Source organism: Phacochoerus africanus, chromosome 2 (genome assembly GCF_016906955.1).
Source record: "Phacochoerus africanus isolate WHEZ1 chromosome 2, ROS_Pafr_v1, whole genome shotgun sequence".
Classification (NCBI taxonomy): Eukaryota; Metazoa; Chordata; class Mammalia; order Artiodactyla; family Suidae; genus Phacochoerus; species Phacochoerus africanus.
This window is the reverse complement of record NC_062545.1, coordinates 208,980,390-209,003,266: the sequence shown is the minus strand read 5'-3', so window position 1 is coordinate 209,003,266 and position 22,877 is coordinate 208,980,390. Positions and strand designations below refer to the sequence as shown.

Here is a 22,877-nt window from a genome sequence, read left to right as displayed (position 1 = left end):
GCTGTTTGGGGTCTTTTGTGGTTCCATACAAATTTTAGGATTTTTTTGTTCTATTTCTGTGAAAAATGTCATTGAGATATCTATAGGGATTGCATTGAAACTGTAGATTGCTTTAGATAATATGGACATTTTAAGAATGTTAATTCTTCTATGAGCATGGAAGATCTTTCTATCATGTATTCTTCAACAGTTTTTTTCAACAATGTCTTACAATTTTTAGTGTACAAGTTTTTCACCTCGGTGGTTAAATTTATTCCTAGGTATTTTGTTATTTTTGTTGTGCTTGTAAATGGATGGATTTCTTGATTTTTCTTTCTGCTAGTTTGTTGTTAGTGTATAGAAATGTGCAACAGATTTTTGTATATTAATTTTGTACCCTGCAACTTGACTATACTTGTTTATTATTTCTAGTAGTTTTTTTAAGTGGCATTTTAAGGTTTTTCTGTATATAAAATCATGTCATCAGCAAATAGTGACATTTTCACTTCTTTTCCAATTTGGATGTCTTTTATTTATTTATGTATTTATTTATTTATGTATTTATTTATTTATTTGCTTAGTTGCTCTGGCTAGAACTTCTAATACCATGTTGAATATGAGCGGTAAGAGAGGACATCCTTATTTTGTTCTGATCTTAGAAGGATAGCTTTTAGTTTTTCACCATTGAGTATGATGCTAGTAAATTTGTTATAAATAGCCTTTGTTATGTTGCGGTATCTCTACACCTGTTTAATTGAGAGCTTTGTATTATAAAAAGGCATTGAATCTTGTCAAATGCTTTTTATGCATCTGTTGAGAAGATCATATGATTTTTATCCTTCATTTTGTTAATGTGCTATATCATTTTGATTGATTTGCAGATATTGAACCATCTTTGTTCCCTGGAATAAATCCCACTCTCATGGTGTATGATCCTTTTACTATATTGTATTTGGCTTTTTAATATTTTGTTGAGGATTTTTGCATTTAAGTTCATCAGAGATATTTGCCTCTAATTTTCTTTTTTTGTGTTGTGCTTGTCTAGTTTTGGTATCAGGGTAATGTTAGTCTTAAAATGAGTTAGAAATTTTTGGGAAGACTTTGATAATGACTATTAACTCTTCTTTCACTATTTGGTAGAATTTACCACCTCATATGTATTCTTAGTCTTAGTTTTATTCTTTTAGTGATTTGTGAATGGCATCTCTTTCTTGCAATAGAAATTAGGTGATGAGTCTCATGAAGTCATTCATAGCGATAGTAATTAATATTATTCAGTGCTTCTCTATAAAGAACCACTATAAATGATCAAAACTTGGGGGCCATCAAAGACATGAGGATCTTTAAAAATTACTTTATTACATCATTACTGCTTGTACTAGGTAGCCTGAAATGATAGCTGGCTCTGTAAGTCTATAATCTCAATTATGTTTTCCAAAAATTCCAGTGTGTTCCTGTTTTTCTCTTATTTAGAGAGAGGTAGGGTATTTTTGGTAATACACTGTAGATTTTTTTTAATCTATTTCTAGCCATATTTTTAATTACTCTCTTTTCCTCATCACAGGACTGCCTCTTCCTGGCTGCTGTTATTAAATGCCTTAACTTTAACCTGATGCTCTGTGGAAATGGACCAGCTGTATACAGTAGAGGAATTTGGGGTCTGCCATGCACTAAAATTAACTAAATCTTTTGTTGCAATAGGTTTACTTGGCTTTTATCTCTCCTTCCACAATCCATTTGATTTTGACCTATGACTGAGTTTTTTTTTTAATATTTTGAAGTAGTATTAGCAAATATATCTCTTCATAGTTTTTTCAGACAAAAAATAATTTTTATTGAAAAGCCACTTCTGCCTGAGACTTTGAAATCTATAAAAATGTAAATGGGCAACCATCTAGAACCTGATTATGTTTTATTTTTATTTCCACTGCTTAGGTACAACCAGTGTGCCTCTTTTGCCTTAGATTTTCTATAATTTTCCTTTCCCCCCACCCCTAAATGAACTGGTGGAATTGATTTTGGAGAGAGTATGGAATTAAGCTTTGTAATTTCCATTTGTTTTCCCTACTTCCTGCAGCTCTGCTGCCATCCAAGCTGTCTTTATTGTTTCCAGTTCTCCCCTCTGTTTACTAAAGTGTAGCGATTGTCCCAGGATTTTATGATTTCTCATAGCTTTTTGGGTAAAGTTTAAATTCTCTGGGTTAATCATTTATTATCTACATACTTCTCAAATTTCCATCATTTCCCTCTTCAAACTTTCTGAATTATTTGCCCTTCCTTAGACCGCATTACTTTGTTTTCTGGCTCTTTCCTGATTTTTCTAGCTGCAACTCAAGTGTCAGTTTTCCCTCTTCTCAAAAGTCATGCATCTGCTTCCAAGCTGTCTCTTGGCTAGGGCTCTTAAGAGTTCCTTCTTTTAGCTGCTCCCAGAGGAACACCACTTCCTTTATTAGGGACCTTTATATGGAGCTCTGGGACACAGTCCTGTTGATAAAATACTGCTGCTGCAACTTGGCTCTCCTTGGAGATGTGGTTAAGGGCAAGATACAGTTGCCATATTTCCTCATTCCTTGATTTTTCACATTACCATCACAGATATGGCTACATCAGACATCAGAAAAAAGTTAGAGTAAGTAAAGGGAATTAAAATATAGTAGAGAAAAACAAAAAACAAAAAGCAAACAAACAAACAAAAAAAAAACGGAGTTCCCATCGTGGCTCAGTGGTTAACAAATCCAACTAGGAACCATGAGGTTGTGGATTCGATCCCTGACCTTGCTCAGTGGGTTAAGGATCTGACGTTGCTGTGAGCTGTGGTGTAGGTTGCAGATGCGGCTCAGATCCTGAGTTGCTGTGGCTCTGGTGTAGACCAAAGGCTACAGCTCCGATTTGATCCCTAGCCTGGGAACCTCCATGTGTCACGGGAGTGGCCCAAGAAATGGTGGAAAGACAAAATAAAAAATAAAAAATAAAAAAAAATATATATAGTAGAGAAACATTAAAAGCCATGTCTAAATCCAATTATCCCACCCAAGGGAAAGCATTCAAGAAGTTGAATCCATCAGACACTGACCTCTTGTATGCTTCCTTTTCTCTTCTGTACTCAGAACTGTACCTTTGAGCGCCTCCTTCTACTCACTGTGCACCCTTGAGAACTTACCCCCGCCTCAGGACCAGTTTTGGTCCAGGGGTCACTTTGCTCAGCCGTATATTTTGACAAGTTAGAATCCTTTTGGCTTCTGCCTGTCAACATTGTCCATGGTAGGCTTTGACACCCAAATCTTGCAAAGTCATAGAGAGTCTGTATGATTTTTCTCTAAATCTGATCACCTTTGAGGTCTTCCTGCCAATGTAAATTTTAGAAATGACTTTGATTCTTCTAGTTCTTTATGAGTAACTCTTAAATCAGACACACGTTCATTGTAAATCTCTCTCAAAGATCAATGTTATATTTCTGATGGAGTGTGGTCTGAACCAATAATGCAAAGAGAAATAGTTTCCTTACTGTCTGCAAAAGGATTCTCTCATAATGAAGACAGCACTTCATTTTATTATGCATATACAGAGCTGTTTTTCTCTGTCTTTGACTGACACCTTTATTCAAATTTAAACTCCCTTGGCCTGTTTTAAAAAGAATAACTCCATGGCTAAGTCAGGGCAGCTTCTTTGGTTAAGATCCAGATAAAGGTGTTAAATCACCATGGATTAGCCCAAATTATTATAAGGGTAGCTATTGGCTAGCCTCCTTATTGGTGGAGTTGAGTTTTTTGTTCTATTACACAGCTCACTCTCCCTTGTCCTTTGCTGTTTTCCTTCAAAAGCCTGTCATTGTCATTTGGTATAAACACCCTTTTGTGCACCTATGTCAATCTAGCATAACTCCATCATAGTGTGCTACCACGGTAATTGATTTACCTGTCTGTTTTCCTAGCATGCAGACTTTAGTGACTAATAAATGTTTGTTGAATGATAAATGAATCAGTAAAAAAAAGAAAATGGAATCTGCTATCTTCTAAAATTGACTCTATTTCAGCAATTCCTTAATGATTAGGCATAAAAGTTCATGGAAAGCTGATTTATTTTCTAATGATTAAAATCTGGTGCTTGCAGTTAAAATTTCTTGGTGTTGCAAATTAAACTTTGGATTATAAGTACCTTGATTAGGAAAAGAGGACCAGAGAGCGCTGCTGAGGCCCAGCTCACAGTATTTCCTTCTAGCACTAGGTGTTATACTTTGTACAGCCTTTTGTCTTGGGGAGGAAGAAACTGAAATAAGAGAGTATGCTCTGGGAATCAGTTCTTTTCATCTAGTAATTGTCAGATAATTGGGTGTTACTATTATTTTTTTTTAACCCTTTGCTATTTTGGAAAAAGTTGTCTTTTTACATATAGGAATGTTTCTGTTGGTGGTGTGATTTCTGTTTAAAAGTAGGAAATAAATGTTACTGAGGAATGGAAGAGGAGAAATTTTCTTTCTCTAAATATCTGTATTGATGTGTAACTATACAGGAAATTCACAAAATATTTTAAAATTTATGTGCTGTACTTTATGTAAAGCTATTTAATAGGATTTAAAAATAATTGTGCACATTTATTTATATATTTATTTTTTGCTTTTTAGAGCCTCACCCATGGCATATGGAGGTCCCCAGCCTCTAGGAGTCCAATCAGAGCTACTGCTACCAGCCTATGCCACAGCTACAGCAACACAGGATCCAAGCTGTGTCTGTGACCTTCACCACAGCCCATGGCAATGCTGGATCCTTAACCCACTGAGCAGGTCCAGGGGGCTCAAACCAGCAACCTCATGGTTCCTAGTCGGATTTGTTTCTATTGTGCAATAATGGGACTTCCTAATTGTGCACAGTTATATCTAAGCTGTTTGGACCACTGCTGCTCTATCATATGTATTTTTTGGATTTTTTAGAACATTGATCTTTTGAAGAAAAAAAATAATTTATTAAGAGTTAATAAAATGTATATTTGTTTCATGATCAAATACATTATTTGACTTCTCTTTTTTATAGAAATTTCAAGAAATTGCTGAAAAAAATATGGAAAAATTGAACCGTATTGAGAAGTCACATGAACAGTTGGTTCTTGAAAATTCACACTTCAAAAACTTGTTATTACAGACTAAAAGAGAACAAACATCCTTGCTGGCAGCTTGTGCATTGATGGCTGGTGCCTTATATCCTCTCTATAGTCGATCATGTGCCTTATCTACACAGAGAGACTTTCTCCAAGAGCAGGTCAACACCTTTGAGTTGTTCAAATTGGAGGTTAGAACTCTAGCCCAGGCCTTGTCAACTGTAGAGGAAAAGAAACAAGAGGAAGCCAAGATGAAGAAAAAACCATTCAAAGGATTGATACGAGTATTCCGGAAAGGTGTTATTGCAATTTTGGCAGCAAATAGACTCAAGCATTTGGGCCAATCATGTGCCTCTCTTTTTACCTGGATGGAGAATTTCAAAGAAGGCATCGGCATGTTAGTGTGTACAGGAGAGCCCAAAGACAAGCATAAATTTCCAAGTAAGATAAATTGTGCTTTTTAAAATTTAAATCAAATGTAAGGACATAAAAATTGAATATGTTTGGGCATTATGCAAAAACTTAAAAAATCATTTGTATGTCAAAACATATAGTCCTACACATATGTAGATATATATGTGTGTATGAATAAGTGTGTATCTATATATGTTAGGTTTTGATATTTTGTGGTAAACATTAAAATATAAAGTAGCAAATATATATAATTTCAACTTTGTCTAGCTTTATTATATTTGAATGCTCTTTTCACAGTAGATTGAAGAGTTTATACAGTGATTCTTTTAACAGTAAACTCAATCCAGAAACCCTGCCCTATTTAAAATTAATTAGCAACATAATTTCCTTTCACTTTCTTTTAATTAGTATAAAATTATCAGAGTTAAAAATCTATTGAAGAACTGAATGAAAATGAGACAAATGTATGCTATACAGATAACTTTTTTTTTCTTTTTTACTGCCACACCTGCTGCATATGGAAGTTCCTGGGCTAGCAGTCAAATTGGAGCTGCAGCTGGGGCCTACACCACAGCCACAACAACACAGCTGCATCTGCTGCACCTTGAGGCAGAGCTAGATCCTTAACCCGCTAAGTGAGACCAAGGATCAAACCCATTGATTCTATGTCAGGTTCTTAACTCGCCGAGCCACATGGGACTCCTACGACTAATGTTTTTTTGAATGCTTGATTATTCTGAGGAAACAATTATTTCAATTTTTAGCTTTTCAAAAGCAAGATACTGAGTAATATAAGTACAAAGAAAATATCCTTCCTTTTTTTGCCATTACCATTATATATAAATGAATTAATTAAAGTCAATAAAATCTAACATTTACTGTAGATTTTGCATGAGATGAAGTTCTGCACACAAGTTTTGATCTAGTTCTTAAATAGCTAAATATGACTGAATTTTAAACATGTATTTTAATAAATTTTTGTAGCATTGCATAATGGACTTTTTTCTATTTTTGCAGAACATCAAAAGGAACAGTTACGTTGTTTGCATGCTCTCAGTTGGCTCACCAGTTCTGACCTTCTTGCTGCAATAATCACTTCCATGGCTGAGTTACAGGAAGCTATTAGTAAAACAGGTATGATACCCTTTTTTTATGTCCTTGCAAAATACATTTAAAAAGCAATGTCCAGAAATGCTTTATGGTACAAATTCTAATAAACCTTCAAGGAGGTTAGAACTCTAGCCCATTTGTTCTTATCTTTCTTTTATTGAGGTACAGAGAGATTGCTAAGTCTATATTAATGAAGTAGTGAATTAATGTAAAATTTGATAGATAACTTTGTCTTTATTTAAGGAGAAATTAAATGACATTTCTTGTTGGATATATCCACCTTTTTACACCTTTGTTACCTGATTTTCCTGTGGAAAGCTCGTCATTAGTTTTTTTAAAGTAATACTGGTAATGTTCTTTTAAATGTTTTAGTTTTCCTTCTTTTTCTAGCGGTGAACTTTAGAAGTTGGGGTAATAATTGCATCAGTAGAAATTTTTCTTCTCTTATTTGGTGATATGTTTCTGTTTTTTTCTGTTTAATTTTAAATAGAGTTAATTTGAATAGTTTGCTCCTTTTCACTAGGTGTGAAACCACCTATAATCAGTGATTTCCAAATGTCTAAAATTCAAGTTTATTTTGTCATGACTCAGTTTGCATGTTTGTGTAAAAGGTTCAATGAAAATTGATTTCTTTAAACTGAGAAAGTAACATACAGTTACCTACTGCTTAAGCCATGTCATTGGACTAATTATACTCATTTCAGACACATTAATAGTTAAAAAAGTAAGGTGTAATAGACTTGTTAATATTTGCCAGTATAATATTCTGAGTATTAATGAAATGATAATTTGGCATATAACTTAATTCTTTAGATAATTATGCTATGTAAATATAAATCATTTATTGAGATTTCAAATATCTAAACCTAGGTGCTTGTAGTGTGAAACTTAGGATTTATTTATTTATTTAATTTTTAAATTTTATAATGATTTTTATTTTTTCCATTTAAAGATTATCTTTAGGTTATGGCCATTGATGTTGGTAAGGAATATGCATATTTAATGTATTGGCAAAACCGTAGCATCTTGGGTTTGGAGTCTGAAATAAAATGTAATGTTGGGGAGTTATCTGGTGGCTCAGTGTGTTAAGGATCTGGTGTTGTCACTGCTGTGCTGGGAGTTCATTCCCTGGCCTGGGAACTTCTGCATTCCAAGGACACGACCAAAGGGGGAAAAAAAAGAATGTTGGTGTTGTAACTTCAAAACAAAACTTACATTCTTGAAGGAACTTAATAAGTTTTTGGATTTAATTTAATAAATAGAGGATTTATGTTAGTCATATTCTTTCCAGGTTTGTGCATCTGAAAGTAGATTGATTTCTTAAGCTATAATCTTACTTGTATTATTTTATTTAATGCCTTTTTTCTTATCACTGTGCTATATATTTGAGGACATAAAAGAAAAATATGTGACTTGATGTGATCCTCTAGAAAGAAAATATACACAGTGGTTGTAAGAATAAGAGCGACAACTCATGAGCAACTTGAGGCAGAAGGTAATCAGAGGTTGGATGAGGAAGTACAGGCTTTAAATGTGAACATCGATACAAGGTGAAGCTCAATGTGGGCTTTTGAGCATTGGGAAGGCTTCAGGGAAGAACTGGTGAGTGATTTAGCACGTTAGAGAGGAGAGATAGCATTCAGATGCAGGGCATCACTTGAGCAGAGATGTAGAGGTGGAAATAAGCAGAGTGGGAAGAAGGGACATTAAGGAAGAGAAAATGTAAATCCATGCATGGCAGGCCTGGCTTATAGATAAAATGTATTTTCTGTTATAACTACTTTGAGAAATAGTGGAGAAGGGGTCTGTCATTAGCATGAGATCAGATTGTAGAGGATTTATAAAATTAGGCAGCGATTTCCCCTGAGCACATCTTCCAAAAGTGGCCCCTTGTGTAACATTTTTAAGTTAAATATTGGCAATAATTTTATGCAGACTTTGATAAAAATATGTGTAGGTTAGACCTATAAAGTAGAAGGTAGTCCAAGAGTGGTGTTTTTAAGTGCTTGCCTACCTTTAGAAATGAGCTGTCGTTGATGCTAGAACCTGGTGTGCATCTAGCTTGAGGAAATAGCAAATTTAAGAAAACATTTTTAGGAGTTCCTGTCATGGTGCAGTGGAAACAAATCCAACTAGGAACCCGGAGATTGCAGGTTCGATCCCTCATCTCACTCAGTAGGTTAAGGATCCGGTGTTGCCATGAGATGTGGTGGAGGTCTCAGACACGGCTTGGATCTGGTGTTGCTGTGGCTGTGCTGTAGGCTGGCAGCTATAGATCTGATTAGACACCTCCCCCTCATATGCCCTGGGTGCAGCCCTAAAAAAGCCCCCCCCCCAAAAAAAAAAGCAAACATTTTTACACAAGACTTTAAATGTTGTTGGATAAAGAACACTTCTTAGAGAAGAGAAAATGATTTATTGCTTAGTGGGGGAAAATAATTGATGTATCAGAGTCCCGAAGTGTATTGGAAAGGAGATGGTCCAGGCAGATGATTATTACCAAACTAGTACAGAAATAGTTAGTGTGGACCTTTTGCAGTGTTAACTTGAACAGCTGGGCTTCAAAACATGAAGAGTTAATGTATTATGTTTTCCAGGCAATGTGCTTTAATTTAAGATGTATCCTAATGGTAGAAATTTTAGATATTTTAGCAGAGAAGATGGGAGAATAATTTTAGGCAAAGTATATGAGTGATTATCAACAGATAATAATCATGGTAGTAAATGTAAAGCCTTATATAGGCATGTTGAGTTTATAATTTTAAGTGTATGAAAAAACCTAAATAGATAGCCATTGTATAGTACACAAAGCGCTAACTTTGAACAGGGCATATTTGATTTGTTTCCAGCATTCCTAGTTATTAGTTTTGTGAAATTGGCAAGTTATGTAATTTTGCTGGGCCTCAACACTTTACCTATAAATGAAGATAGTATATCTTCGCAGCTGTTATGAGGATTTTTCTTTTCTTTCTTTCTTTCTTTCTTTCTTCTTTCTTTCTTTCTTTCTTTCTTTCTTTCTTTCTTTCTTTCTTTCTTTCTTTTCTCTTTCTTTCGCACCACAGCATGTGGAGTTCCAAGGCTAGGGATCAGATCTGAGCCACAGTTGTGACCTAAGACACAGCTGCAGCAACACTGGACCCTTAATCCACTGTACCAGGCCAGGGACTGAACCTGCATCCCAGTTCTCCCAAGACACTGCCAATTTGTGCCACAGCAGGAACTCTCTTATGAGGATTTAATGAGATAATGTTGGTCGAAAACTTTGTATAGTACCTGTTATACAGTGGTTACCCCCAAAAACTGTTGTTCCCTTACCACCCATCTCACAATGAAAGCATATAGCATTAATGCACACACACACATCTGCTAAAATGTACACATTTTTAGACTACTAATTATTTTTGTTTCAAAATTGCTAAAGTGATATATATATATGATATATATATCATATATGATATATATATATGATATATATATATGATATATATATATATATGATATATATATATATATAGGCAACATAGTATAGGATTAAGCAGGTATTCTGTCTGACTTGAGTACTGTTTCTGATGCTGGCCATGTGACATGGGCAAGTTATTCAAACCCATTGTGCCCCAGTCTTCCTTCCTTCCTTTCTCTCTTTCGTCTATTTTAGGGCCACACCCATAACATATGGAGGTTCCCAGGTGAGGGGTCGAATCAGAGCTGTAGCTGCTGGCTTACACCACAGCCTCAGCAACACCAGATCCGAGCTGCATCTGCGACCTACGCCACAGTTCACGGCAGCACTGGATCCTTAACGCACTGAACGAGGCCAGGGATCGACCCCACACCCTCATGGATACTAGCAAGTTTATTACTGCTGAACCACAATGGGAACTCCCCCAGTTTCTTTATTTGTAAAGTGGGAATAGTAGGTATTACCTATTTCAGAGTTGTTTAGAGAACTAAATGAGTTAGTTAGTAAAGTGCTTATTAGCATGTCTTTGTTACTAGTTTACTTACTTTTCCTAGTTGAAATAAGACTTTAAGGCTTACTGCACTAACTGAATAATATGAAGTTTCCTAAAAATGTAGAGTAAATCAAATGAAAATACATTCATTTATCTTAAGTTTTTGAGACATTACACATCACATACAACTCTAACTTAAAAACATGGCTTTGTTTTAAATTAGTATACATGTAAAAGTCAAGGAGAAGTTTCTTCCTCTGAATATAATGATACTGTTTGTTTGGGGGTATCACAGGTTTGCTTTCTTTGTGACTAATAGAAGACCTTGATTAGAGTAGATTAATCATAGAAGATTTTTTCCTTCACAGTAATAGGAAGTCTGGAGGAAGGTGGAAATCCAGACTCTGTCTTTCCACTCATCCATCCTAGCATCTTCATATTGGTGCCTTCTAATTTTAAGCTGACTACTTTCAGGCATCAGGATTGTATTTGCAAAGGAAGAAGGAAAGGATACAATGTGAATGTGTTTATACATTGCTAGTAGGAATAAAAAAAGTGATATAGCTGCTTTGGAAAAGAGTCTGGCAGTTCCTCAAAATATTCAACATATGAATCAGCAATTCCTCTCCTAGGTATATATTCAAGAGAAATGAATATACATACAAACTTGTGTCTGAATGTTTATTGTGATATAATGCATAGTCAAGAAATGGATACAAACCCAAATGCCCATCAGCTGCTGAATGGATATGGGCATATAGCCAAATGGCAAAATATTATTGGGCCATAAAAAGGAATGAAGTACCGATACTTGCTGCAACATGGGCGAACCTTGAAAACATTATGCTACATTAAATAAGAAGCTAGTCACAAAGGATTACATATCATATAATTTTAATTTGAAATCATATATCATACCATTCCATTTATTTGAAATATGCAGATTAGGCAAATCTAGAGACTGTAAGTACATTAGGGACAGCCTAAAGCTGGGGAGGGCTTGGGTGTTACAGGAAGTGGCTGCTAATAGGTATGGATTTTCTTTTGGGGTGACTAGAGTTGTATACAATTTTATGATGGTTGCATAACTCTGAATATATTAAAACCCATTGATTTGTACAGTTTAAGTGGGTAAAATGCATTGTGTGTGAATTATATCTCAAGAAAGTTGTTAAAAATGTGAAGGCATGTGGTTGCTGATTATAGCCCTCTATGTCAGGAGGGCAAAAGCTTTCCCAAAAGCTTCTCTAGCGGGCTTTTGCCTTTTGCTATTGTTTCATTGGCCTGAACTAGATTACCTGACTATCCCTAGATGGCTATCTAGAGATTGGCCAAAGAGATGCAAGAGTTTGTGGTTGGAATGAATCAACCAATCATTCCAGTAGAGAGGGTTGTTTTCATTTTTTTTTTTAATTACCTCCACTTCTACTGCCTCCATTATAAAGGAAAACTGATCAATTCTGAAAACTTGGAAAAGAAATCAGGGAACAACAATAACAAAAGCAGAGACATTTTCCCATCATATAGGGATAGTTAATGTTAACATTTTTATATGTTCTTATGTGTTCTTCCAATAAGTTTTCTCCCTCTTTCTCTGGCTATTCTTCCTTCCCTCTTTCCCTCCCTGCCACCCACTCATCCATCCACTAACAGACTAATAAATGAGGTAAATGATATCATAGGCTACATTCTGCTTAATGTCTTCATTTAAAAATTATTCTGAAATAATATCAAACTAATGGAAAGGTTGTGAGTACACAACAGAGAACTCTTTCTGCTGAAGGGTTTGATAGCAATTTGCTTGTATGATGCCCCATCACTGCCTCATGTTTTGGTGTGTTTTTCAGAGACATTCTTCTACATAATCAGAGTGCAACGATGAATGTCAGGGAACCAGCCCTGATACATTAACTGATAACATTACTACCATTCACACTCTGTTGAAACCTCCTCTAGTTTTCTCAACCATGTTTTTTTTTTTTTTGGCAAGAGAATCTGGTTTAGAATTATGTGTTATATTTAGTCATGTTTCTTTAGTCTTCCTCAGTATGGAAGAGTTTCTCAGTCCTTCCTTGACCATTATGTCCTTGAAGATTACAAGCCAATCATTTGTAGAATATTCTTTAATTTTGAGTTGTTTGATGTTTCCTCACGATGAGATTTAGCTTATGTGTTTTTAGGAAGAGTATCGCAGAAGTGGCCTTATACTTTGCTTATGATATGTTGTCATACCTATAGTTCAAAAATATAATTTTTGAGGATTTTTCTCTATTTCTATTGATATTCTTAAAGAAAATGATTGAAATGTCTGGGTGATATGTATCAGTTGAGCATTCCATAGTCTATTTAACTGGTTTAAAATAGGATGTTTTCATCATAGGAAAGCTATCGAGAATATCAGTTCAGCTTTGATTTGTAATTGTGTCCTTGGTCCTTGCATCATCTAATAGTATGAGCAGTATCTTAATTCTTTGGGAAATTGAAATGGCAACATCTTGGGAAGGTCTACTTAGGAAATCTGAAAATTCTAAAATGAAAAGGTATTTCTTAGAACTTTGATTTTTCTTCTCTGTTCCTTCTGCCTGTGTTTTTCTTTTCCAAGAACTTGCTGAAAATTTAAATCATATCACATGTTGCTGGCATCATGCCACATGTTGCTGGCATCGCTATCACTTTTTTCTTTTTTAGCTCCAGGAAAACTAGTACATGTATAGCAATACTAAGTAGTAGCTTTTAATATATTAAATAGAAGCTATTGCTTCTCTTATTATCTTTGTTCTGAGGTAAAAAAAAATCAGCAAATTTCTCTTTTTAAAAGTTAGGTGCTTAGCTTTTTAAAGTAAGTTCTGAATTATACACATAGTATTAACTATTTAGGAGAAAAAAATTAAAAATTGTCTAGGAGAGAAAATTAAACATGTTGGATACATAGTAGAATGTGGAAGAAGAACCTGGACCCTAGGTTTGAGTCTGGCTTCCACCACTTACTATGTGTGTGACGTTGGGAAAATCATTTCATATCCTTTTTCAGCCTCAGTATCTTCATCTTTAAAATTTCGCTGAGAAGTTCTTCGCTCACAGAATTATTCAGAATAAAAGTAACTTCCTCAGCCAAGTCCCTTATTGATGTAATTGTCCAATAAGTGTTATTTTGTCTGTTTTTTGTGTACTGATGGCTGGATGGAACCTGTATATTTCTTTATACCTTTTCATGAAATTGGAAGTTCAATCATGGTAACTTCAATTCACTGCTCAGAAAGTGAGATGATGGCTAAAGGTAGTTGTCCCTGCTGCCTTCTTGAACTTTGACGATGTATTTATAGGCAGTGGGCAGAGACCCCAGTTTCCATGTTGCCTCTGTAAATACTGGACAGGTGGCAACCTTCTTGCTTTCATTAAAGTGTTTGCCCACTTGAGATAAATTACCTCTTCCAGGTATCCAAATGGTGTGCCTGCAAGAGATCATTTACCTCAAACAGGGGAGAGTGTTACTTCCACTGAAGGGCTGGGATATCAATCATTATGGAAATAGGCTAAAGAACCCTATAGATAGCTCAACGTTTTTATATGAGTGGTTCAGACTGAATATATAAAGATAGAAAGAAATGTACTGATTTGCTTTGAAATATCTCTGAACAAATACAGGAGTAGATGATTATGAGTGGAATGTTCATACATTTTGTTACACATTTACAACATTTCACTTACAATTGAATCTTAATTATCTAGAAGATAGATGACTCAAATATACCTGCTATTATTACTCAGAACTTGCTTTCATGTAGATTTGGAGTTAACTTTGTAGAGGTCATAGCAACTCTGTCAGACAAAACTCAGAAATCTAGATTGTATTCGGCACAACATTGAGGTTTCCTATCAGGAAGTTCAAAGCAGTAAGTAAATATATTTACATTAATAAGTAGTTATTGGTATTTATTTTAAAACTTTAAAGTTTTATTGAATTCTAACAGATAATAAAGAGACTTGTTGCTTCAGGTTGGTTGTAGACCAGCAGCATCAGCAATAGCTGGGGATGTGGTAGAAATGCATAATCTCAGACTCCAGAGCTGCTCAACCAGAATCTGCGTCTTAATAAGATGATTTATATGTGCAGTAAAGTGTGAGAAGTAGTAATTTTGAGAATTTCATTATTCACATAATTTACTTGTACTTAAACTCGAAACAAGTGCCATCTGACCAGTGTATCATTTTTGGTACTTGAGTTAGTAGTGTCTGTTTTGAGGGAAGCCACACTTAACTTACTGAATTGTCTTTTATTTTCATGATTTTAAAAATTATTTTTGCATTTTCTCATACTTTTAAAAGCATTTTATTCTGAGAATTTTCAAGCATATCGAAAATTTTAGAGAATTTTATGGTGAATAGCTGTTTTTATTTTTTAAATAAAATTGCCTATCATTTTTAAGGACAATTTTTGAATAAATAATTTATCCTTGGAAGTGTTCAAGAGTATGTAAAATTCTGTCACAACTCTGATAGATTGTATTTATTTGTTAATGTAATATATAAAATCAGAATACAACTTTCATAGAATTTATTTATTAATATATATAAAATAATTATTTTAAGAAACATGAATCTTTCACATATTTTGCATCTTATAGGTAGCTTGTAGAAATTTTTAAAGAGGTTTTACTTTTTTCTTCTTTTTTTCCCCTGGAATATGGAATTTCCTGGGCCAGGGGTTGAATCAGAGCCACAGCTGGGGCCTATGCCACAGCCACAGCAACACCAGATCCAAGCTGCATGAAGGAGACAATATCAGGTCCTTAACCTGCTGAGCCACAGTGGGAACTCCTTAAGAGTTTTTTCTTAGAAGGTTTAGTTATATTCAGATACTATCTAACAGCAACAAAATTACTTTTTAAGATTTTTTTAAAAATTCACAAGAAAACATTTCTTCTCAAACCTATGGTAAAATAATATATGTATATTTAAAAGTATTTTTGACCCCCACCTTGTTCCCAGAAAAAAAAAATTATGGCAGCATATAGGTATTTGTAAAATATAATTATAAGATAGCTCTTGTAATCTCCCTATCCTAATCTCTGTATCCAAGAGTATGATTAATATTTGTATTTACTTCTTCCAGGTTATTTTGTGTGTATTTTACTATGACTGGGTCATTCTATATGCCACTTTTCATTGTGCTTTTTTTCCTCACTTATTTTATTTTTATTTTTAAATTTTTTGATTTTTAGGGCCTCACCCATGGCATATGGAGGTTTCCAGGCTAGGGGTCTAATCCGAGCTACAGCTGCCGGCGTTCACCACAGCCACAGCAATGCTGGATCCTTAACCTACTGAGTGGGGCCAGGGATCGAACCCACAACCTCATGGTTACTAGTCGGATTTGTTTCTGCTGCACCACAACGAGAACTCCTCACTTATTTTAAATAGCTGTAAAAATTGTACCAGCTCATTGGCTATTGTAAGGGTTTAGATGAGTTATAGCATGTGGGCAGTGCTTGTCTGTCACATATCTTTGTATCAGCATCAGTGGTCCTCATTTTTTACTTTATGAATCAATTCTTTAGCTTGATGTACAAGACCCTTCTTGATCTGATCTCATTTATTTGTACAATCTTACCTCCCTGTACTCTCATTAATAAACCTGCAGCTTAGCTAAACTGAGCTGCTTGTTGTTCCCTAGCTATGAGATGCTCTCTAATATCTCCAAACATGGTGCAAACTATATTTTTGCTACTAAGCCCTAAGAGGTTCTAAGGACTGGATTATCATTTTGGAAATATTGAATAACATCACAGTTTATATCTTTAAAGGCTATTTCATAGAAGATACCAAAGTTTTTTTTCTTGTCATTGTCACATTCATCTTTAGTGAAAACTGAGAGCATATTATAGTTCTCTGAGTGTAGTAGTCCAGGTGCGCAGCTTTCTTATTATTTAAGTTGCCAAAGAAGTAAAGGCTCGAGAATATAGATTTATGATTGAGTAGTATATTCCTTAGATAAGGGATCTCTTAATCTGGGGTTTACAGAACTCTTCTCAAAATGGTAAATGAATAGAATTCAGAGGGGAGCAGGCAGATTTGGATGGAAGATTGTTACATCCTGTTTCATTAACTATTAACTAACTTTGACATTTCCTTCCGTTAAGAATGGTGATGACAGACCATGATAATATTAGCAGCAAGGTGACTTTGTTATTAGTAGCAATTACAGATATTTCCGTATTGTAATACAGTTGTTACAGCTGTCTCCAGATATAGTTTATACTTTTCTTTGATGATCAGTAGTCATGGGATTCATCACATACCTGAGATGTCATTACAGTTTTCTGTGTACAGATGCATGCTTGTGCAATGTAGCTGGCCAAGTATTAGGACAACTCTGCACCTAGTAGTTGTTCATCTATCCAGTTGGCGCATCTGTGTTCTTCACGTCTATGCTTCTTTCCAGTATACCCTAAACACAAAATTCTCTGTTCCTTTTTTGAAAGTGCAGCCTGCAAGTACTTGGGAAAACTTCAGAATTCTTTCAAAAGAGTTACTTAAGGAGTTCCCATTGGGGCTCAGTCGGTTACGAACTTGACTAGCATCTATGAGGATGCAGGTTCAATCTCTGGCCTTGCTCAGTGGGTTAAGGATCCATTGTTGCTGTGAGCTGTGGTGTACGCAGGCAGCTGCAGCTCTGATGTGACCCCTGGCCCAGAAACTTCCATATGCTGCAGGTGGAGCCCTAATAAGCCAAAAAAGAAAAGAAAAGAAAAGAAAAAAAAAGTGGGGGGGGGGATACTTAAGTTCCTTCTATCTTAAAATGGCATCAAATTTGAACCAGAAATTCACAATCCTTTTTCTTTCTGGTGTAAATTTATTGAATAGCATGACCTAGCAAAAGATGAAATCACTGAATTTTGAACAAAAAACTTTCTACAATAGGTTTTAAACTTAAAAGTCTTGGAGAATTCTGTTTTTTTTTTTTGGCCACGCCTGCAGCATGTGGAAGTTCCCGGGCCAAGGATCAAATTCATACCACAGCAGCAACCCAAGCCGCTGTAATGACAATAATGGATCCTTCACCCACTGCACCTAAGTGAACTCCTAAAAAATTAATTTTAATTAATCTGTATCTTACATGTCTTGTCCTATATTTAATATATTTATAATAAGGCTTAAAAGATTTTGATAACTGCATTTAAATAAAATTTGCTTCCTTTGTAATTCTACATAGTTTGACTTAGGCATTTAAAAGTATTATTCTGAGAAGGGGATCCATGGATTTTACCAGGCTTCCAAATGTGTCCATGACCAAGAATTCCTGCTTTAGATAATCATTTTCCCAAATATCACATGTCTAGGTCAAGATATGTTTTTGAATAGCCCTATTATTGGGCATTTATACCTATAGTATTATTTATAAATAATATTGACAGAAACAAGGGGTTTTTATTTTTATTTATTTATTTATTTTTACCATGCCTGTAACATGTGGAAGTTCCCAGGCCAGGGACCGAACCCACACTACAGAAGAGACCCAAGCCACAGCAGTGGTAATGCCAGATCCTTAACCCACTGACCTACCAGGGAAATCTGAGCTATTGATTCTTAGTGTTATAGATCTCCTCTCCCCATTGCCTAACACAGTGTCTTTATACACGAGCTGCTCTATACCTAGCTATTTAATGAATGAATAAGAAAGACAGTGCACAGTGCTTTTTAAAATAGCTCTGTTATGTCACTGAAAGTGTTTATACTTGGTATAAAAACTTCACATAGTATAGAAATCTGAACAGAAGAAATAAAGGTCACCCAAAAGGCCATCTTCAATCTTTCTTAAGACTTTAATGATTTGTACAAATCTTTCAGAAATGTGTATAAACATGTATGTACACAAATGCACCCAGTTTAATATGCAGGAATCATAAATCATGCCTCAACTTTTATTTTTTACTCATTGAATAGTAAATGTCTTTCCATGACAATGAGGTAGGTGTACATCATTAGTTGTATTTGATCATAGACTATTCCATTGTTTATATGTATATACTTCACTCTGAAAATTCCCTGTTGTTAGATATTGGCATTTGTCCTTTTTTTTTTTTGCTATTTTAAGCAATACTATAATAAACTATTCTGTTATTAACATGTCTGTACTTAAAATCATTTTACACTTATATAATTATTTCCTTGGCTAAATTTCCTAAGAAATGAGTTTGCATATTTACATTTGGAAAGTATTACCCATCTGCTTTTCATAAATGTTGCTTTATATTACACTCCCCATGAACAGTATTGAGAGTTCTGGTTTCCTCATAATGCTTTTGGGCACATAAAGTTTTAAGAATTTTTTTTATTATATTTGATTTACAATGTTCTGCCAATGTCTGCTGTACAGCAAAGGGACCCAGTTATTTATATATATATATATATATATATATATATACACATTTTTTTCTCAAATTATCCTCCGTCATGTTGCATCACAGGTGATTAGATATGTGCTATACAGCAGGACCTCATTGCTCCTCCATTCCAAATGCAACCACATCTACTAACCACAAACTCCCAGTCCATCCCACTCCCTCCTCCTCCACGTTGACAACCACAAGTCTGTTTTCAATGTCCATGAGTTTGTTTCTTTTCTGTAGATAGGTCATTTGTGGGCCCACAAAGTTTTGAAAGTATTTTTTGCTTTGTCAATTTGAAAGGCAAATTTTGCATTTTTGATTGTTAGGTTTTATGTCTTTTCATTTGTTCTAGACCCATTCATCATCTTTTACAGATTATCTCTTTGTGTTTATATATGGGGTGTGTGTGCCTGTGTCCCTGTGGAATTATAAGAACTGTTGGGAGTTCCCCTCGTGGCGCAGTGGTTAATGAATCCGACTAGGAACCATGAGGTTGCGGGTTCGGTCCCTGCTCTTGCTCAGTGGGTTAACCATCCGGCGTTGCCGTGAGCTGTGGTGTAGGTTGCAGACGCGGCTCAGATCCCGCGTTGCTGTGGCTCTGGTGTAGGCCGGTGGCTACAGCTCCGATTTGACCCCTAGCCTGGGAACCTCCATATGCCATGGGAGCGGCCCAAGAAATGGCAAAAAGACTAAAAAAAAAAAAAAAAACCCGAAAGAACTGTTGTATATGATCATGGATATTAGCCCTTTGCAATGGATAATATAAATAATTTTTCCAGTTTGTGTTTTAATTTTGTGTGTTTCTATGTAATTAAAATTAATAATCATTTACTTTATAGTTTTTCTTCCGGTGATTTACTTAGAAAGGCTAGCTTAACCTCAGGTTGTGTTGCTCATATTTTGATTTAGTATATTTGAATTTTATTTTAAATCTTGGATTTATCTGGAATTATTATTATTATTATTGTCTTTTTAGGCACGCACCTGTGGCATATGGAGATTCCAAGGCTAGAGATCTAATCGCAGGTGTAGCCACTGGCCTATGCCACAGGCACAGCAACGCCACATCCAAGCCACCTCTGCGACCTATACCACAGCTCATGGCAACCCCAGATCCTTAACCCACTGAGGCCAGGGTTTGAACCTTCAACCTCATGGTTCCTAGTCAGATTTGTTTACACTGTGCCACGACGGGAACTCCTGGAATTATTTTTGGACAAGTGGTGAGGAAATAAGGTTTATTTGTGTAAGATGACCAGCTAGTCCTAATGCTTTTTAAGTCAGTCAGCCATCTTTTACCTACTGATTCTAGATAGGCTATTTACTATATATTTATTAGAAGTACTTGGATCTGTTTACTGTCTCTCCTGTCTATTCCACTGGCCTTCTTATCTCTTCTGCTATCAGTATCATACTGCCTCTTTCATGAGTATTTCTTGACGTTTTAAAATACTGGAAAGACATTCTCTTATTACTTTTTTTTTGTCTTTTTTTTTTTTTTTTTGCTATTTCTTGGGCCGCTCCCACAGCATATGGAGGTTCCCAGGCTAGGGGTCCGGTCGGAGCTGTAGCCACCGGCCTACGCCAGAGCCACAGCAACGCGGGATCCGAGCCGCGTCTGCAACCTACACCACAGCTCACGGCAACGCCGGATCGTTAACCCACTGAGCAAGGGCAGGGACCGAACCCGCAATGTCATGGTTCCTAGTCGGATTCGTTAACCACTGCGCCACGACGGGAACTCCTCTTATTGCTTTTTGAAAGTAGTATTTTGGCCTATTTCCATAGTTTTGTTTTTTCTTTTTATGGCCACACCTGTGGCAGATGGAAGTCCCCAGGTGGGGGGTTGAACTGGAGCAGCAGCTGAAGCCAACACCACAGCCACAGCAAAACCGAATCCAAGCTACATCTGTGACCTACACTGCAGCTTGCAGCAACACTGGGTGAGACCTGCATCCTCATGGATACCGTGTCAGATTCTTAACCACTAAACCACAACAGAAACTACTATTTTTGTGATTTTTTTGTTTATTTGTTTCACTTTTAGGTAGAACACTGCTTTGAATGTTACCTTAATGATTGGCTCCTAAGTTTGAAAACTACTTTATATTTCCCAAATTATAGCTCTTTGAAGACACAAGCATTATTTTTGCTCAGAGGAATGCTCTAGTGATGTATTGGGCTCACTTGAAAGGAATTGTAATATAAGAGGATAGTAGTGAAAGATGTTCTTGGAAAAGTAACCGGGAATCAGATCACGTAGGACCTTACCAGCCATGTTTTAAGCCTTGTTTTCATAGATCTGAAGAGAATCACTGAGGCTTAAAAGCAGGAGTTGTTACAAGATCCTATTTGTGTTTTAGAAGTCACTTTTTTTTTTTTTTTTTTTTTTTTTTAAACAGTGGAAGAGGGATTGAAGAAGGGAATGACTGGAGAAGAGTAGGGAGACTCTTGGGAGAGTATAGGTGAGATAAGGGCATGATCATAGAGAAAAGTGAGTGGATTGGAGAAGTACTAAGCACAGGATGAGAGGGAGATGGCAAGAAAGATGGAGATGTCAAGGATGAAAAAATGTTCCCAGTTGCCTAGAACTGAGTCAAAAAAATTGATTAACATATTTAGCATAAACAAGAATTTGTTAAATCTAACAAGTCAAATGTTTTAAACAGTCAAGACAAGTTTAGACATGAGGAATTTTAGTGACCTTATTTTTTTCTCTTATTTCTGTATCATTATACAAATAATTCTACAACTATGTCACTAGAGGGTTTTTTGTTTCTTCATTTATTTAATATTGAATTAATTGTACTCTGTATAATGTGGAGTATATTGTAAAAACACTTCGTATTCATCAAAGCATAAATTATTTAATACTTTTTCTGTAGTTTATTGAGAGTAACAGTCAGGCACTTAGAGTGCCTTCTTTACCACTTCTTAAAAATTCAGAGGAATGCCTTGTTGAATTATATTGCCACTTAATTTCACCTTTCATAATGGTTAGTGTCTACACAACACATTTTTGTGATATGGTAAAAAAAACTATTCATTAAAAGTTAATTATAGTTGATTTTTGTTTCTAAAGGCTCTTTAACTGTGAAAATTTTTATTACTTCTATATTCTTGAAAATTTCCTGAAAGTGAGCTTTTATCTTGTTTATTTAAAAAGGATAACTTTTGACCTACTGTAAAAGTTAATGTTAATCAATTTCTCTTGGTACTATTGAATGCATTCTTGTATTCAGCATTGTTACTGCTGCTATGGAAGTAAAAAGGAATATAATTAATCCAACAAACATGTAAAAAAATACCTATATATGCTAGGCTACCACAAGTGAAGATAAAAAGTTTACTAAGATAAAAGAAGATATAGTCAGGGAGTTGAAAGATAGCTGAAGAAACAGGGATTACATATATAGGCATTGGAATGATTCATTTTATTGAATGTTATAGATGAATAAATTTTAGTATTTGTTCATTTATTCAACTTGTTAAATGCATCTTCTAGTTTAGTAACTCTTTATTCACTGTTCTGCATTATATGTTGATTCTCTTTAAGGCTACTAAATTGTTTTCCATTTATGATTTATTTAAGTAATTTGTTAAGAAAGCAGCTGTGTATTTTAGTTATACCATGTATGCCTTCTGTCCATGGGATTCTCAGAGAACATATTTATGAGAGACATATAGAATTAGACTTATTTTATCTTATATTATTAGAAGTCAGAGCATCAATAACTGAAAGAAACTACTTCTACATGAAGGATATTATACTTTTATCCAATTAACATTTTCTAGGACTATTTTTTAAAATTTAATTTTATTGGTATATAGCTGATTTACAATGTTACATTAGTTTCCCAGAACTTCTAAGCAATGGAATTTTCATTTTCTGACTGCTGCATAAATTTAAAATTTAATCTTTCCTTTTGTACATAGAGAA

At 35.1% G+C, this 22,877-nt stretch overlaps 1 protein-coding gene across 5 annotated transcripts in view; it reads left to right on the top strand.

Annotated features, from left to right (window-relative positions):
* Nucleotides 1-22,877, top strand: part of CCDC171 (coiled-coil domain containing 171) — a 356,155-nt gene that overhangs the window by 177,505 nt on the left and 155,773 nt on the right. For all 5 annotated transcript variants that reach the window (XM_047767619.1, XM_047767618.1, XM_047767620.1 and 2 more), the window contains 2 exons: nt 5,007-5,511; nt 6,502-6,618. In XM_047767619.1, coding sequence (XP_047623575.1) covers nt 5,007-5,511; nt 6,502-6,618 — 622 coding nt within the window. The remainder of the gene's footprint in view (nt 1-5,006; nt 5,512-6,501; nt 6,619-22,877) is intronic.